This window comes from Tinamus guttatus, unplaced genomic scaffold, assembly GCF_059628265.1.
Source record: "Tinamus guttatus ecotype Peru unplaced genomic scaffold, ASM5962826v1 Tinamus_guttatus_pri_ptg000264l, whole genome shotgun sequence".
Classification (NCBI taxonomy): domain Eukaryota; kingdom Metazoa; phylum Chordata; class Aves; order Tinamiformes; family Tinamidae; genus Tinamus; species Tinamus guttatus.
Window position 1 is genome coordinate 1,468,243 of NW_028288798.1, and position 17,345 is coordinate 1,485,587.

At 43.4% G+C, this 17,345-nt stretch overlaps 1 protein-coding gene across 1 annotated transcript in view; it reads left to right on the plus strand.

Moving 5' to 3' along the window:
* The window catches only part of TAGAP (T cell activation RhoGTPase activating protein), a 45,663-nt gene extending 31,275 nt beyond the window's left edge, over positions 1 to 14,388 (plus strand). The window contains exons 2-11 of the mRNA XM_010216064.2: positions 6,475 to 6,516; positions 6,969 to 7,053; positions 7,162 to 7,215; positions 7,788 to 7,854; positions 9,363 to 9,535; positions 10,381 to 10,542; positions 11,031 to 11,140; positions 11,818 to 12,013; positions 12,623 to 12,740; positions 13,075 to 14,388. Coding sequence (XP_010214366.2) covers positions 7,027 to 7,053; positions 7,162 to 7,215; positions 7,788 to 7,854; positions 9,363 to 9,535; positions 10,381 to 10,542; positions 11,031 to 11,140; positions 11,818 to 12,013; positions 12,623 to 12,740; positions 13,075 to 14,264 — 2,097 coding nt within the window. The 5' untranslated portion in view covers positions 6,475 to 6,516; positions 6,969 to 7,026 and the 3' untranslated portion in view covers positions 14,265 to 14,388. The remainder of the gene's footprint in view (positions 1 to 6,474; positions 6,517 to 6,968; positions 7,054 to 7,161; positions 7,216 to 7,787; positions 7,855 to 9,362; positions 9,536 to 10,380; positions 10,543 to 11,030; positions 11,141 to 11,817; positions 12,014 to 12,622; positions 12,741 to 13,074) is intronic.
* The last annotated feature ends 2,957 nt before the right edge of the window (positions 14,389 to 17,345 follow it).

Below are 17,345 nucleotides of genomic sequence, written 5' to 3' on the forward strand. Positions count from 1 at the left end.
GGTTATCTCAAATTTCCCTGAGTTCTTAATCTGAGACATGTGATTAATTAGATATTGAAATCCAAAGCAAAAGACAAAGTGCAGTGGCAAGAGAGATACAAGTTTACAGCAAGCAAAATCTAAAAGGAAACATTTGTATTACTCCTGTAAACAAAAGCCAAGACTGACATTTCTGTGGTTTCAGTAAGTAATATAATCTGTCGTGAAAAGCAAATGAACTTGGGAGAAAAATTTTGTATCAGTTTATGATTCCTGAATGGACAATGCATGGAAGCAAAATGAAATATAAACCTGTTGGTAAATCAAAAAATGAGTAGCATCTCACTTTTAAAATATCTTTTAAAGGTACTTTAAAGATCTCTTTAAAATACCTTTGATCAGAAATTTTGAGAAGAGTAGCATTAAGAATTAAATACAACCATTTTTTTAATTGTTTTGTTTTGTTTACTGTAACCCAGTAAACTTAAATTCCCAGGGTCCTTTGTTCTGGCTATCTTGGATTCTGAGGAGTGAGTTCTTCCCAGATGCTCTGAAATATAAAAGCAACCTGATTACAGGCACAACTGAACACCAGACCTTTCGGAAAAATTGCCTACAAAATCCAGGCCTCCCACATCTAAAAAAAGATCCCATTGGAACTAGCCAACTGATGAACAGCAAAACCTTAAAGCTGCCAACTTAGTCTGCACTGCAGGCACTCGTGAAAGAATTAACAAACCATACCACAAATGAAATGCAAACAAAAAGAAAGGGTGTCACAAGAAAGGCATACAAGACACCTTGGGTTGTATTTACTATATTGTTTTTGTTTTGTAACTTCTTCCTGCGCAGTAGTAACCAGTGTGCAGAAGTGAGGGCACCCACATTGTAGTCTGACTGTGATATCTAATTAAGGTCACAAATCAACAGAGTAGAGCTGGGAAGAACTAAAACTGGGTTTTATTTTCCAAAAGCAGGATTAGGAAAAGTCCAGGTCCCACATCACCAAAACTGTAGAAGTTCAGCACCATCTAGGTTAGTGGATCCAGTTCTGAAGTTTTTCAAAGAGTGGATAGGGATTGGTCTGATTAAGGCTCGGACTGCCCCCTTTTCCGTGACCAAGCCCTGCATTGCTGATGATTTTACAATACTTTCTAGAGAGTGACAGAAAATTAGAGTTAAATTCAGGAGATCTGTAGAAGTGTGACCTGTCCTCAGCAACCCATCTGATGTCTCTGTTTTTCAATTCTATGGACCAATCATGCAGAGCTTTGCCTTCAGAAAATAAACAAACAAAAAACCCCCAAATTCAGATTTCTCTGACTTTGGCAAAATTGCTTTTCTTAACTTGAAAAACCTTTCTATTGTCTGCTGGGAGACAGCAGTTGTATCAGTGACAACAAATCGCCATGTCCCAAGACAGATCAGTATGTCCCATTGAGAGGCATTAATGCAGAATTCCGCTTTTTTCTGCCCTTTTTTTTTTTTTTTTTCTTTCCGGCTAGATTATATAATCTAATTTCAATCCAGGTCTTGAAAGAGTCACTGGTTCATATGCGTCTTGTTTTATGCTTATCACTGCTAAACCTCTGCAGCTTTCTTTCTAGTAAGATAGTAGGAGAAAGGCAGATTTCGGGATTCATTCACACACTCCCTCATTTTTAAGAGCCATAGTATCAAGAAGTTGTGAAAGCAGTGAAAGTTGTGAAGTAGTATTGAAATCAACACAAGTGTGTCATGGCTGGGATTTTCCTATTAGTGTTTTGATAGGGAGAGAACAAAAACAGACACTTTCCAGCTACAGCAGACGACTTGCATCTCTGCTCTTTTGTTTCTACTTCTCTTCCCTGCTGAAGCTGCCTCTTCCTTTTTATGGCCTGGAGTCCTTCACTGAGCTACAGTAGGAGAGTTGCAGGAAAGGGACAACACTTAGAAAACAGCTAAAAAGGGGAAAATTGCCATTTGGTCTGTGTTGGCAAGTCCTCTGACCTAGGGCTTCTGAAACCAGCTGGACAAAGTGCCTGGGTGTGCACCACAAAAGCAGCCTTGGCTTCTGCAAGGAAAATGCTTCACGGTTTGAGCAGCAAACACAAAGAGAGGTATGAATTTTCCTGAGGTCAGCTGCTCTGCGGGAGCCCTGGAGCTCCTGCTTTCCCTCCAGGGAATGCCAAACCCCATGTGCCTTCAACAGAAGTGAAGGAATAAACTTGATTTACAGGAGGTGAAAAGCTCATACACAGGCTAAACCCACAAACCCCTTTTAAGTATACCCCCTCTCCCATGACCATTTGTGTAAATGTGCCCATGTCTCCAAAGGACAGAGCAGTCACTTAGTCAGAACTAACTTGGAAGAAAAACAACACCAACAGATAGCTCCAGGCATGCACAAGATGTCTGCCATGGACTCCGCTCACCCCAGGGAAAGTGGCGTGGTACAAAACATACATTGCTCTGGTGTATCATGGTACAGATTTGTGTCAGATTGGTGGGTAGACTTTGAGTTTTTGAAGTGTATCTGGTTGGTAGAGAGGGAATTGGTCTCTCCAGTGAAATTGCAAGAAGGCTTTTACTTGTAAACATTTCACATGACAGGACATTTTAATATGGAGATCAATGCAGGGGGCCACATCTGTGTTACCCTTTGCACACTGGGAGAAAGCTGTAAAACTTCTCTGGCTGGTAGGTGTGTGGGCAGCTCACTCTGTGTGGTTCATCCCATCTCTCCACCTGGCACTGCCTGAGAACTGGACCCACAATGGCTTTTCTGGCTTTTCTGGTATCAGGACTAAGCACATTCTGTGATGCCTTACCGGAACCAGGGCATGGTAACTGATTGCTGCTGTTTTCTTATAACTGCAGTTAAGCTACATTGTATGTGGCCATAAAATACTTACTCCATGGAGCCATCACTGTTTAGGATGCCTGCTATTCAGATGAGGCATGTTTGTCTCCAATGAAATAAGCTATTTTAAAATCATTTTGGCATGAGTTAAGTGTTTGTGATACAAGCCATGTGAAAGCTATCAAAAATAAATAATACAGTGAGGATAATAAATAAAAACATTTTTTCCATGTATACAGGCAGGTCTGTCCCATACCTTCCCCATACAATGGCCACAATATCTAAAAAAAAAAAAAGAAAAAAAAAAAAGAAAAAAGAAAAAAGAAACTAATTAGACAGAGATATAGCAATGAGTGCCATCTGACAAACTAGTAATGTACTGTCAATGCACCACTCATTAAAATACCTTTTCCTCCTGGGGAACTCAAGAGTCTTTTGCCCCAGGCACAGCTGTGTGTCTGTTTGTAATGTAAGCTTCTGACTCAGCTAAACATCACCCATTAAACTCCCATTTTCTTCACAAAATTTGCACATTTTCTGGATCAAATCCTGTACCTTAAGCATGAAACAGGTCGAGGTCAGCAATATATCTACATACAGTGCTGCAGGATAAGGCAGATTAGACCATGACGATTTACTCTATTACTATTACATTTAAGACCTGAATCATATAGGTCCTAGACACTTGAGGAACATAAGTTTAAATACACGTTTAACAGACATGCTATAAAAAATACACACTCCTTGTCACAGACTATCAACAGGGGTGCTATTGGTAGCCACCAGGGAGCCTCAGAAGAAATCCTTAGATAATGCAATGCAGTATGGCTATATTTCTATATGAATGTGAATTTGTCCATGAAATTTATTAGGGAAATGACACATGTGCTTTAAAACCTCATAGGACTGTTAATTAAAAAAAAAATCAATTACAAGAAAGCAGATTAGTGTTAAATGTACCCAGCTGTACAGTTACTGATTTAGATTATTAGTTATTGATTTACTGTGAGGGTGACAGTGCCCTGGAGCAGGCTGCCCAGAGAGTTTGTGCAGTCTCCTTCCTCAGAGATCTTCAAACCCCACATGGATGCCACCCTGTGCCATGTGCTCTGGGTGTTGCTGCTTGAGCAGGTGGGTTGGACTAGATGATATCTAGAGGTCCCTTCCAGCCTCAACCATTCTGTGATTCTGTGATAGATTCATGTAAGTTTAATCTCTAAACAAGTCTATACAGACACACAGAAATCACAGACCCTACCAAAACCTGAAAGGTTATCTAAACCATGTCCCCACACAAAAGCAGGTCAGCTCTCCTTTTACCCTTATGAACCCATCTCTGTATAACCAAACAGGAATTTTCTACCTTGCATTTCTGCCAAACAGAACTGAGCTGAGACCATGTATCCATATTATATGATAAACTGGGAGCGATAATGAACAGGCTAGATTTGATAAGGTTAGGCAAAGAGCAGCTTTCAGGATGAATTCAGCAGCGGATGTAACCACAATCTACATTTGCAAAGAGCTGTACTATGACACAGCCTCTTCCCCTGCACACGTAAAACACAGCATCCATTGGGAACACTGGCAGAGAGATTAGTTCTACCAGCCTCTTTCCTGCTAAATCTGCTTCTGACATGTTCCTGAGTCCTTTATTCACAGCCTTAGTCCCTCTTTTACTGGATCAAAAGACAAATATCCAGGATACCATGTAGCAATTTAGCTTTGCCGAGGAATCAGTCAAACCCTCAAGTCACACCCTCAAGTCATTTATGTTCATAAAATCATTGTGAATTTGTGTCTTTGAGAATATGGATCTAAATTACTTAAAGCCTGAATTCCATCTCTCTTCTATACAGTTATGTTGCTTATAGCATACTCTATGCAATAATGAAACTAGATGTAAATTATATGTACAGTGTTTTCGTGATTACTATTTCTGCCAGAAAGTCCAGTTATAATCAGGAGTATTTGGAGCAGGATGCTGCACAAAGAAAGAGGGGTCTTTATCATTTTGGGCAGACTCTCCTCTGACAGAGAGCTCCATTACATTTATATCAGTATACAGTTCCTTTTTTTGAGAACTAGTTGTGGAATACACACTGTAAAATGTTGAAAATAAAGTAAAAATGTGTCAAAAAATATATAGGAAAAAAAAAAAAAGAAACGACTGCAAACATATTGATGCACTGGGCAGCATTCACCTCACCAGACTTAGATACCTATAGTGTAGAAGGGCAAAATCTAAGTCTGTCAGCTGGACTTATGTTGTAGTCCACAGAGAGAAATGAATCCTGTGAAAGTGTGGCTCATCTGTCCTGTCCACTCACTCTATCTGCTCCTACAAGGGAAGTGTCCTGCATGCAGACCATTCCTGTAACAACCATCTGCATTTGCTCAGATGACTCCCACCGGAGCAGACTGGTTAAGGCATTCTGGCCCAGCTTGTGGCAAGCAGAGACTGTAGCTCCTGCCCATCCACTGTTTTAACAATTTAAAGACAGAAGTGAGAGTATGGCTCAATTACGCGGAAAAGAAAGAAGTGACTCCTCTTCCTCTCTTTCACAATAAATTAGATTCACATAATAGATCTTCCTATCTAAGGACCATCTACATTTTGTGAATATTGCTGACTTTTCATAATTGCCCTGTACAGTCACTACTGCTGTCCTCATGTTTTTGATGGCTAAATGGAAGCGAAGAAGTTAAGTGCCTAGGTTGAAGTAACAGACCCTGAAGGGTAGAGGAACCGAGCAGAAAATGGAGAACAGAGGGAGCTTTTGCCTGGATATTTTGACCTCTTCAGCTGAATTAAACTCTGTTAATACATAGATACATAGCTCTTATTAAAAAATATTTTAATCATGACTTCTAATTACCTATTGCTATACATTGTTGCTTCGTTACATCATATCACTTATTTAGAATAACATTTAGAAATTTTAGTTTTCTTTTGCTTTTTAGGAGGTCTATCTTTTTCAATTTTATTCATCTTCACCAATGAAAAGCTCACAAACCTACATCACTTTTTCATGTAATCCATTCCCAAGCAGTCTAATGCTTAAAAGAAATCACAGGAACCTTCAAAAATGTGGGTCTATGTTGCTTTAAGACAGATGTAGTTCTTACTTTTTTTTTAGCATTCAAAAACATTCCTTTTAATCTTGCCTATTCCTACCATGTTCCTTTTCACCTGTTCTCAGTAATTTAAGGCCAAACCTGATCGAGTAGTGCCTCTTTTAACTTATATGTAAAGTCTCTGAGTGGTCAATGTATGAATAGTACCCATTGCCCTTTAACAACATGAACCTGCTCACACCACAGACCCCTCTGCACACCCCGCCTCTTGACGAAGATGTTAAATGGAACCTTTACCTGGCATATGTCTCATCTTTTCCGTGCATAACAGATACAAGGGCTTACTTTTTTTTTTTTTTTTCTTGAAGAAAAGTAACTCCTCTAAAAGGAAAGAGGAAGTTTTGCGGCGTCTCTGTCCTGCCCCATGATGCTTCTTCCTGTCTCTGCAAATTTCCACCTGCCTCTGTCCTGCCTATAAAATGCAGCACACGTGGGGTAGAACTGTTTAGTTGCCTGTGTCTGTCCAAAGGATTAGTAGCAGCCGGGGCTGATGCTGTTTCTCCTTCTCTCAGCAGTTCGCGAGAGGTGAAGGAACTCTGGCTAGACTCACTCCTCGGGTAAGTACTGCCCGGGATTAAATTTGCTGCGTTAACAGTCTAAATCAGTGGAGTGCTCCAGATTATAGCTATACATAAATTTACAGAAATGTAGGTGGGGGATAGAAACACCCACTGCTGTGTGTATCTTAGGCAGAACTGACTGAGGTGCTTTGACTTGTGTTTGCAAATTAACACCAACCTTGTGTAGCTTTCACCACCTGCTCATTTTTTGTTGCATGTATTGAAAATGGAAGGATTTTCTGTTTTAATAGAAAGAGGGACATACAGCAGCAGGACTAAGTGCATTAGAGAGACAGGCTTTCAATGAAGGTTGCTTTCTGATTGACTTATATGGGATATCTTGCTGTTTCGGGATCATATTTAAATACTAGGCTCTCTTACAGGGGAGAGAAAATAAGGGTTCAGTGTTACAGAGGTCTTTCTTTGTCCATTCCCTGTTCAACAAACAGGCAAACAAAAGGGCCCAAGGAAACCAGAGTGACCAGAGTTCCCTCGATCAAACTCCTAATGAAAGTGTTAAGCAGCTGTAATACTGTGAGTGTCTTGACTGTTTCAGCTCTGTCAACAGAGTGACTTTGAAAGCACTGATTTCTAAACTACAGCATCAAATTACTCACGTTCAGGCTTTGTTTTCTTGCCTAGTCAAAGACACTAAATGCTGGGAACATGGAGAGTTTGATCGAGTGCCAGTCAGAGGTAAGTTGTCCCAGCACTTCCCCCAGCCCTGACATTTCCCCCAGCCCTGACTGGATGTTGGTGGGTGCCCTTGGCCCCGGGGGGAGGCTCCAACAGAGGTGCCCGGGGCCCTGTGGGGTGCAGAGCGAAGGAGCCGGCTTGCTGGCCGCAGCAGGGGGCCACGAGGGGCTGCCCGCCGCCTGCCATGCCCAGGAGTGAGCAGAACCCTTTGTGGACAACTTTGCGGGACAACCTGAGGAAGACAGAGACTGCCTGAACCCCTTCTGCCACCATGGGGTGCCTTGTACGGGGCTCTGCCTTCTCTGTGTCCAGCAGCAGCCTGGAATCCCATGGGTCTATGGCTTATTGGGCTGGTTTGGGGTTGCTGCCTGCAGAATGAAGCTTTGCCACAAGCACCTCTGGCGGGCAGAGAGGCTGTTTTGTTCCCAGAACTATCCATCTCCTTGGCAGCTTTCTGAGCAGCTCTGCCCTTTCCCTGGAGCCGCTGGCACATGGGGGCCCTGCTGAAGCAGCTCACTTAGGGCCCTCCTGCTGCTGTGGGCGCCTCTATAACCTGTGCGTGTTTCTTGCAGGCCGAGGCCAACCAATGCCCCCTCTTGGTTCCATCAGAAATTGAAGAGGGACTTTGTCGCTTGACAGGTGAGTTTGTAAAAGAAAAGGAGGAGCTGTCTTTCTTCCCTAACTCTTGCAATCTAGCCCTTCAGCAAAACTGCCTGTGTCACTTTATTCAGAGAAATTCAGAGCCCTCAGTGTAAACCTGGAGACAGCTTAACCCCCAGACTGCCACTCATTTTGAAATGACCGCTCTCCTGAGTGCCCAGTGGCAGTGATGATAGTGTTGAGCACCAGAGGTGGTGGGTAAACCTTGGTGGATATACCTCAGTACTGGGTTTATTTGTATTTCTTGGCAGCAATAGGGCGTTTAAGCACTCACTTCTCCAGTAAGTGTCAGCGCCGAGGTGCGGCACTGAGAGTGAGTACAGGCACCAGCGGTTACACGCCACAGCAAATAAATCCTCTCTGCAGCAGCAGCAGCTGCACCGTTTTTTTTTCCTCTCAGCATACAAAACCTCTGGTCCTGTAAACATGCTAGAGGAGACATGCAGCAGGGCAGGACTAGATTTGGAGTAAGCTGTCAGTTCCAACTCTCTGTCAGAAGCATCAGAAGAGGGAAAAAGTTTTATATGACACTAACTTTAGGCATCTGTCTCATGGATTTTAACCTTTTCTTAACAAGGATTTGTGCTGTGCCTCAAATACAGGCTCCAAGAACTTCTACTTCAATAGGGTAGTTTCATTGTAAAGCAGGAAGCAACTCCTTTACAGGAAATTTGCAGAAGGCAGCTTCTTTAGAAAGCTGTTTAGCAAGTGAATCCATTCCTCAGTTTCTGAAGGGGAGAAAAAGCCCACAACTCAATACAACAAACCTTTCCAAATTCCTCGTGCACCCTTTAAGATGCAGATATAAATCCCATGCTAAGAGATTTTGGAATTGTGAGCCAATGAGGATTGAGTGTGGATTTCTCATCTGCTGGGACAATCCACTGAGTGGTCTAGCAGGGACAAGATAAAGCCACATTAGCCACAATAGGGGCACTGCTGTTACAGCACAGCTACCGCTGCATTGGCAGAGCAGGAGGGATGTTTTTTTCAAGTCACCCTACGCTAGAGACTGAAAAACAGCAGCCTCTACTTCCACTCTTGCTCTAACTTAGACGGGGACATATCAAACTGTGAAAATTGCTGTCAGTGCAAGCTGCCCAAGTGACACATCAGCCTTAAATAGTTATTGCTCTCTGATGCCAAAAGCTTCTGTAAATGTAAAATACTTCATGGTTATTTCTGTGCCTTGTATGTTTCTCCTTTCTGAAAGCAAGCAGTGAGGAGAATGTTAAAAAAACAGGAAAGGTGGTGTCCTTAGAGAGATGGTCACAGTTTTCAGTTGAGGTGGTTGTTTCCTTAGAAACCACTTAGTTTTTCTTAGTTTTCTTTCAGTTTCTCCCTTTTTACTTTGTGTGGCTTTTTCAGGGTACATCTCTGCTCTTCATTCCATATCACATGGCACTGCACAAAGACAAAAGGCAGCAGGGCATTCTTGCCCTGTTTTTTTTTTTAACAGTTTTTTTTTGCTTTCATTTTACTTGCAGCAGATGGAAATAAGAAAAGAAAGAAGGTAATATCATGGCCATTTGCTCTGCGACGAACCTCTACCAATGGAGACTGCCCAGGGCAGCTAGATTCTGGCCTCAAGATCCCTCTCTTTGGCCAGCCTCTGGCAATTATTTGTGAGGACGATGAAAGACTGCCCCAACCAATCCAGGTAAGTGTTCCTGGTGCTGTAGTTTTCCTGCTTCTAGTTTTTCGCATCCCTAGCACTTGGGTTGTGGCTCTCAGGAGACAGGGGATTTTGGTGTTTCCCCTCCACACACACTTCTGACCAGTTCTGAACAGCAAGGCCTGAAGTTCAGGTCCCATCCCAAATTTAAAGCAGTCAGGTTTTGGGTTCAGTACAGTCCACACAACTTCTGCAGGAAGTTCCACTTTGGAGTGGAGATGCCCCAGACCCAGGAAGTAGCGAAGCAGATCTGCTCCCTAGTGTGCATGTTGTGGTCTTACAGAAGCCCTGCAAAGGAATCTCTCATCAACAATAAACAATCAGGGATTTCTGCATTTCCCTGAGCAAAGGGTTCAGTCTTAGACTGACATTGAAAACTACCTAAACCCTATCTTGCAGCATAAATACTAACTACCTAAACTCTGTCTTCTGGTTAACAAGAAACTTGTGACAGTTTCCTCACAGAGTTAGCTTTCCCACTAGAGAGGTTTTTTCTCTCCTAAGCAATCTGTGATGGGTACTCAACCTGGCTTGGGAAGGAAGGGATTCAAACCTAACAGCTTGATCCATCCCTTATTTCCTTCTGGAAAGAATCAGGGGTGACTCCACTGAAGTCAGTGGAATTCAGAAAAAGTCTGGAGGACAGTGAGGTTGTTAGCTATGTGATCTACATGGAGCAAGAACTTGATCCCAACCCAAGCAAAGGAGAAGGCACCATCTAGTGAAATAGTTGTTTCTGTTTCCAAACAAATGCTCACCTACTAAAAGGCCTGTCTTCACCGAAATAACTCTTCTCCCTTCTCTTTCCTTTTTTTTTTTTTTTTCTGCAGGATCTCCTAGCTATCTTGTATAGGGAAGGCCCTTCCACCGAGGGGATCTTCAGAAAAGCTGCCAATGAGAAGGCCCGCAAGGAGCTGAAGGAGGACCTAAACAAAGGCATACATGTTGATCTGGAGGGCAAATCAGTGCACCTGTTGGCTGTGGTCTTGAAGGTGAATTCCTCTTTCACAGCTTTTGAGCTGTGATGGTACACTGAAAATCTGCATGGGACCACTTGAGTGTCTAGATGGGCTGTGTGGGACTAAAAGCCAAAGCTACCATGAAGCTAAACTAAATGTTTCAGGCTTAGGCAAGCTTGGTGTTTGCTTTTTCCACCTGACTCTCTGTTCTTCCTATTCTACTACTCATTTCTTGCATGTCCATGGGCAACTCACTTTTCCTCCTCAGCATCTTTCTCGGGGGGAATACTGAGATTTTGGGGTGCACAGGCAGCTGATAGGTGCTAGATCCTGCTATTGCGCTAATATCAGTGTAACCTGGCATGTACTCATGCAACTCACTGCTTTGCTAGTGGTCATGAGCACCTCTGAGAGCAGGTAGCTCAAACCAGTCTGCCTCCTAGAGAGCCCAACTTCCAGCGATGCTTCCTCTGGACTGAGGGGTGCTGACCAAATCTCACCTAAGTATCTTGGTCTTGCAGGACTTCCTCCGAAATATCCCTTCCAAACTCCTGTCGGCCGATCTGTACGAGAGGTGGATCCTAGCTCTGGAGAAGCCAGCCAAGCAGGAAAAAATTGAAGGCTTGAAAGAGTAAGTTTTGTAGCCAGTCTCAGCGTTACAGATAGACTAGTGGAGGCCAGGGAAAAAAATGTCATCTCTATCAGCTTGCTAGCAGGAAAGTGACACGTAAAATCACTTCTCTAACAATAACACTTTCACAAGTTTTTTTGGGATTACTCTGGAAACACTTATAATAACAGGAGGGAGGATGCTGTATTTCTGGTTATGTAGTCGCTATGTTGGCAGCTAGGCACCAACAGCAAACTATCACTTCAGTGGGTGGGAAGCCAGATGTTTGGATATCAGCACCATGTTGTGTTCTTCAGAAGCAGAACATTTGGAGGCTGACTTAGGATGCCTTGAAAGCTGCAGAAAACAACCGCAGACTTTCATGTTCCTTTGGAAAGCCTGCAGTGCAGTTTTCTGACAGTCTCCTCTATTAGTGCTGTTCATCTCTTGAAAAAACATGGACTTTGCTGTAATGCTCGCCTTTTAGTCAAGATCTTGTCATTCAAGATCTTATAAATGACCATGTGCTCAGCTGCAGTCAGAGATTTCTCAAGTGTACTTGTGTAAAGTAGTGCCAAAAAACACATGCGGTTCTCTTCTTGGAGGATGCCTTATTTGGGTTAGTTTAACTTGACCACCAAAAGAAGTAGCAGCCCCTGCACCCTGAATTCATGCAATGTTTTGTTTGTGTTCATTAGGGTGGCTGACAAACTACCCAGGCCAAATCTTCTCTTGCTCAAGCATTTGCTTGCTCTGCTCCACCGCATTAGCCAAAGTGCTCAGACCAACAGGATGGACTCCAGTAACCTTGCAATCTGTATTGGGCCAAACATGCTGAGCCCAGATACAAGCAACACGCTCCCGCTGGAAGTGCAAAAAGAGATGAATGACAAGGTATGTTGAACACAGCAGCTAGCTACCCTCTTCAGTGCAAATGAAAGCCACCCACTCAGATACCACTACCAGGGCAAAAGCTAAATGGAGGAGCAACTCTGTACTGCAGGTGTCCCTCAGCTGGGCTATCTGCAGTGTGACAGAAAAATCTCTCCCCTCACCTCCTGTGAGCAACCTCAGCAGTTGCCTTGTAGTCCCCTGCTCCACACCAAAGCTTGAGTGCAGCACATGTAGACAGCAAGGGACAGGTTGTGGGCATAGCTATCCTCCTTACCCTGCTTGACATGGACATAGCTGTGGCTAATGCTGTTTGTGTCAAGCCCAACCAATCTACGGTGTCAGCTCTCACACTCCAGAGTAGACATTGGCTCTGACTTTTGGCCAATCTTCTCACAAAAGTCACGCTGTCCTGTGCTGCCCTTCACCACGAAGCACAGCTGTGGCCAAAGGCATCTCACTGCCTCAGCTCCTAAACTCATATGGAGTAGCTTCATGGAGCTGCAGCACAGAGTACCTCTTTCGGTGCAGAAAGGGCAGTCAGGAGCAGGAAGAAAATGTACAAGACATTTTCATCACTTTGACCTGAAAGAAAGGGTTTTCTGTGTGCAGGTGACAGTGTTGGTGGAGTTCCTCATAGACAACTGGGCAGCAGTGTTTGGGGAGGACACAGCCTTGAATTTCAGCCGCCTAGAGAAGGAGTCCCATCAGCGCACAGGCAGCTCCACAGGTAAGAGGGTGAACTGGCAACTGTCAACAACCAGGGTTGTTGCTTCTAGTGCTTGAATTGGATAGCAGAAGACAAATGGGGAAATGCAGAGAGGTGCATGGGGTTCAGTACACGTTTGAACGGTTTTGCTGCTGGAACACTTCTCAGAAGATTCAAATGACAGCCCCAAATGAAGTACAGGCCAGATTTACAAAAGCTGGTATAGCCAGGTTATTGCCCTTAGTGGCGCTTGTGCTTCCTCAACCTCTCCAGAAGACTATACATACTAAATTTGCACTAAGAAAGGCCCCTTTTCCCTTCAGGTGGTCATCTAATGGTCTCTTTCTCACCACAGAACACCCAAAGGCTACTCAGCAGAATGGTTTTGCCCATGGTAGCCCAGATGCTGAAGCTGAATGCAGCCCCTGTACCTCAGAGACTGAGCAGCCGGAAGGGAGAAGCACCATCATGAGCAGAAGATATCCAACATGTGTCTCTGCCCCTTCGCTGCCTCACTTTACAAATGATGTCAGCACAATGGACAGGAGATACTCAGAGCCAGACCTGTCCTTTGAGAATTGCTTGGAAGGCAGAATAAGAGATCAGAAGCTAACCAAAAGTGAGGACAATTTTCCTGTTCTGCAGAGACAACTCAGGCTGAAGAACAAGGCATTGGAAAAACAAGTTTCAGTCTTGCCTTCACAATTATCAAATGACTCACTACCCAGATCATTTTCCAGTTGCTCCCTGGAGAGCTCCTTCTCTGGTTCTGAGGGCTCAGTTTTCATCAGCTCCCCATTAGATTCACCAACTAGTCCCAAAAAAACCTTTTTAAACAGGCCCCAGTCTTTTTCAGCCAAGCCCATGGAGAACAGCAGCACAGTGAGCAGAGAGATCAAAAAACACTCCATGTCTTTCTCTTTTGCAAATCGCAGGAAAACACTAACAAAAACCCAGAGTTGGGGGCCTGGAAAAAGCACTGGTTTTCCAAGAGACAGCTTTACAAGGAAAGGAAGTCAGTTCTCCTGCAGAATTGTGCAGGAAGACAGGCCTGATGAGAACAAACCTTTGTATCAGCAAAGGCCCCGTTTCAGGTCAGCCGATGAAGTGTTTAGAGAGGTGGACCAGAGGAATCCTGGAAGACCACCTTCTTATGAAGAGGCTACAAAAAACTGCTTGTTCACTCAGGCTCCCTCCTACAGTCTTACAGTTCAAACTTTGAGATCAACAATGTCAAAGGAGGATACTTTGCCACCTTACTCATGCACCAGCTGCGCACAGAATATAGCGTATGTGGCTCAAAGGGACATACTCAGTGGCCGAGTTTCTACAGGAACACATTCTGAGGGAGAAAATGCAACCCACAATGTTGCTGTTGGAATAAACTCCCGTGTGAGCCTACCTGTGACTCCTGGAGTTTATCGTCTGAGGGCCATGTCTGAATCCTGTGAACAATCCAACAAACACAAGTACGTGGCTCGGAGGTGCAGCCAGCCCATTTTTGAAGTAGACCAGATCCAGTATGCAAAAGAGTCCTATGTTTAAATAGTTCTTCTATTCTCTTTGCATTCTACAAAGTAAATATTGTAAAACATGTCTTGCGCATTCTTTGTAAGACTTTACAAAAAATAAGCTGTGAGTGAGCATTTTTTGATTGAGGAACTTGTCTGAAGTTGTCAGCTTGATGTGCCATGTTTTTCCACCAAAAGAGGCACTATGTATTATTCTGTAAAAATGTAAGTGAATATGTAAGTGAATATAACTTGTTGTGTAGGAAATCTAGTCAGTAGTTACTGAAGTGTTGTATTTATATACCTAAAAGGACAATTCCTAAAATGGCAAGTTCTAAACCTGTCCCACCTTCCTTAACCTTTCTGTATGGGTACAGACTCCATGCCATTTGTCATATGTGTGTGTCTATCTGATGCAATCCTATTTTTTCATCAAAGCCATTTCTACACTCTTTGGAAATAGCACTCAGACCTTCTGCCATTCTCTCTTCCTGCTTAGCAGCCATGAGAAAAATCTGCCCACTAACCAGCATTAGTATTGTATCCTGAACCATGATCTAGAGCTATTGGAGCCCTAAAAGGGAAAGTCTGAAGTAAAGGTCACCTGGCCTAAGGTGCTTTTAGACTAAATATTGGGCAGGTGAAAGAATTAGTATCTCTAGGTTTATTTTTATGAGCAATAAATAGATAAATAAATATTAAAAAAAAAACAGTCTGTGTTCCAGTTTTAAAGAGCTAAGTCTGCACCTCATTTGTAAAAGGATAAAAATGTTGGCAGCAGCCTTAACCTTATAAAAAATGACTAGAAGTGCAATGTGTTTGTACATATAGGATGTTGTATTTAGTTAGTACTTAACTCCATGTTTATGGCTTAGTGTAGCCTTGGACCCAGAGCAGAGAGAGTATTGTTTTGTGTCCTGTGTAACTTCACTACAATAAAGCACTTTTTGGCATAGCTCTTTCACTGCTCCTTGTCCCTCTTTAAAACACTTGGGCACTACCTGCGTTATTCCTACACTTACGTGCCTCTCCGGGCACAGCAGATCTATTGGAGAGGGCTGTCGTCTCTCCGCAGCAGAAAGAGGAGGACTTGAGCAGCAGGGTGGCCACAGTTGCTGTTGGAGGAGCCTGCAAGCTGGATTTGGGAAGGATTTTTTTTTTTTTTTTTGTCCATTGAACCCCCTTTAAGGCTCTCTAAACACAAAAAGGTAAGATGAACAAAACAGAGGGGAGCTCTATACATTGTAAATGAACAGTGAACAGGGCTGCGCTTCAGCCCCCCTCAGCTTGCCCTTGGACTGGTTCAAGTCCAAAGAAGCACCACAATTAAACAAGACCTGAATGTGGAACAGTCCCCACAAGAAATTTACTCCTGTCATTCACAGTGAACTTTTGTCCTCTATTTCTGTACTTTAAGACTTGCCTTTTCAGTCAACATTATTTTCATGGCATGTCCCTTCACACAAGTGTCCATACCAATACTTAGGAGGCCTCAGAAGAATACAGTGTCACAAAAAGCAGAGGACTTTGCTTTATTTCTCCATGTTCTGCCTGCAGTTTGGAAAACAGTTTACTGTGCTCCTAGACCATCCTGCTACAACTGAGGATCCAGTCCAGCCTTCCTGGCCTCCAAGGGTAAGGCATGACCATTAAAGCTACATAAGACAGAGCTGTTTTTTGTCACAAGAGCCAAGTGATGTCATGAAGGTTCCTTTGCTCCTTAGGTTACTCCAGTATGAGTTGTGGAGTCTCCTTTTTTGGAGATCTTCAAAACTTACCTGAATGTGACCCTTTGCCATGTGCTCTAGGTGACCCTGCTTGAGCAGGGGGGTTGGACTAAATGATCTCTAGAGGTCCCTTCCAACCTCAATCATTCTGAGATCCTGTGTGATTCTGTGAGTATTCTACCACATACTTCAAACACCCGCTCTCTAATTAAATTTAATGTAGAAATGACATTCTAAACATACAAGGTATAGACCAAAAAGAAGGGGAAAAAAAGCATTATTAAAGCAGAATACCCAAGCATTGCTTTGGCAGACAGTGCTTTAAATAAGGCTATTGATGCAGCCCAAATGAAACTCCTCATATTTGCACCCTGCCGTTGTTTTTAATCACATGATGCACTCTCTTCTTTCCCACAGCATGCACCTGCTCTGCAGAAGAACCGAGGTTGTGCAGCAAAGAACAAAATCTTAAGTCTGGCATTTCCCAACTTGGTTTACTGAGTAGAGCACCCTGGCTTTGAAGAATGTGGTCTGATTTTGTAGGATTTGAAAAAATAAATAGAAGAACAAGAGAGTTCCTCATGGAGAAGCACAGCCTCAGGCACCAGTCAGTTGTAATCTCTTGTTCTGCCATGGATCACAGCCACTTGATTTAGGAGAGCAATTTACAGAAAAAAATACATCGGCATCTCCTCTGTAGCCTTGCTTTAGTGAAGACTGAGAGAAATACTATCCTCACAGGTTTCACAGATATTTGGACTGGCACTCAGATGCAGTCCATAGACCTAGTTGCTTAAATTTAAGAAACTGTATGCAAGCATTTATGTGAGCCTGCCTAATCTTCTGCGTAGTCTGCTTTTGAGTCTCTCTGTAGATTCCTGGGACTAGATTGAGTCAAGGTGAAATTCAGCTGCCTAGAAATAGGTGTATTCAATCATTTGAGTGTCCTGATATGGTGTCGGGGGAGGTTTCAATATGATCCCAAGAGCGAGATTAAGACACAAACGGGGTCAAATGCCATACAACCTTGTTAGCTTTATTCTCATAAGCGCAAATAGGACAGAGAAGAAGAAGAAGAAAACGGAAGGAAAGATAAGCAGGCCAGCGGGAGAGATGCAACAAGTTTATAGTTACCACCACCAGCAGTCTGGCTAAGTGTCGCTGGCTCTGCTTCAGTGCAGGTCCTGGTGCAGGTGATGTTCCGCGCTGCCAGAAGGCTGTGCACGCTGGTGCAGGTGATGTTCCGCGCTGCTCCCGGGGAGGGGAAATGTCCCCCTTCTCAAAGGTCCCCCTTCTCAAAGGTCCTCCCATTTTCTTGAGGTTTTCTGGTAGGTGTTGTTCGTGTTGTACGTGCTGTGTGCTTTTTGTATTCCTCTTCACCCCTGATT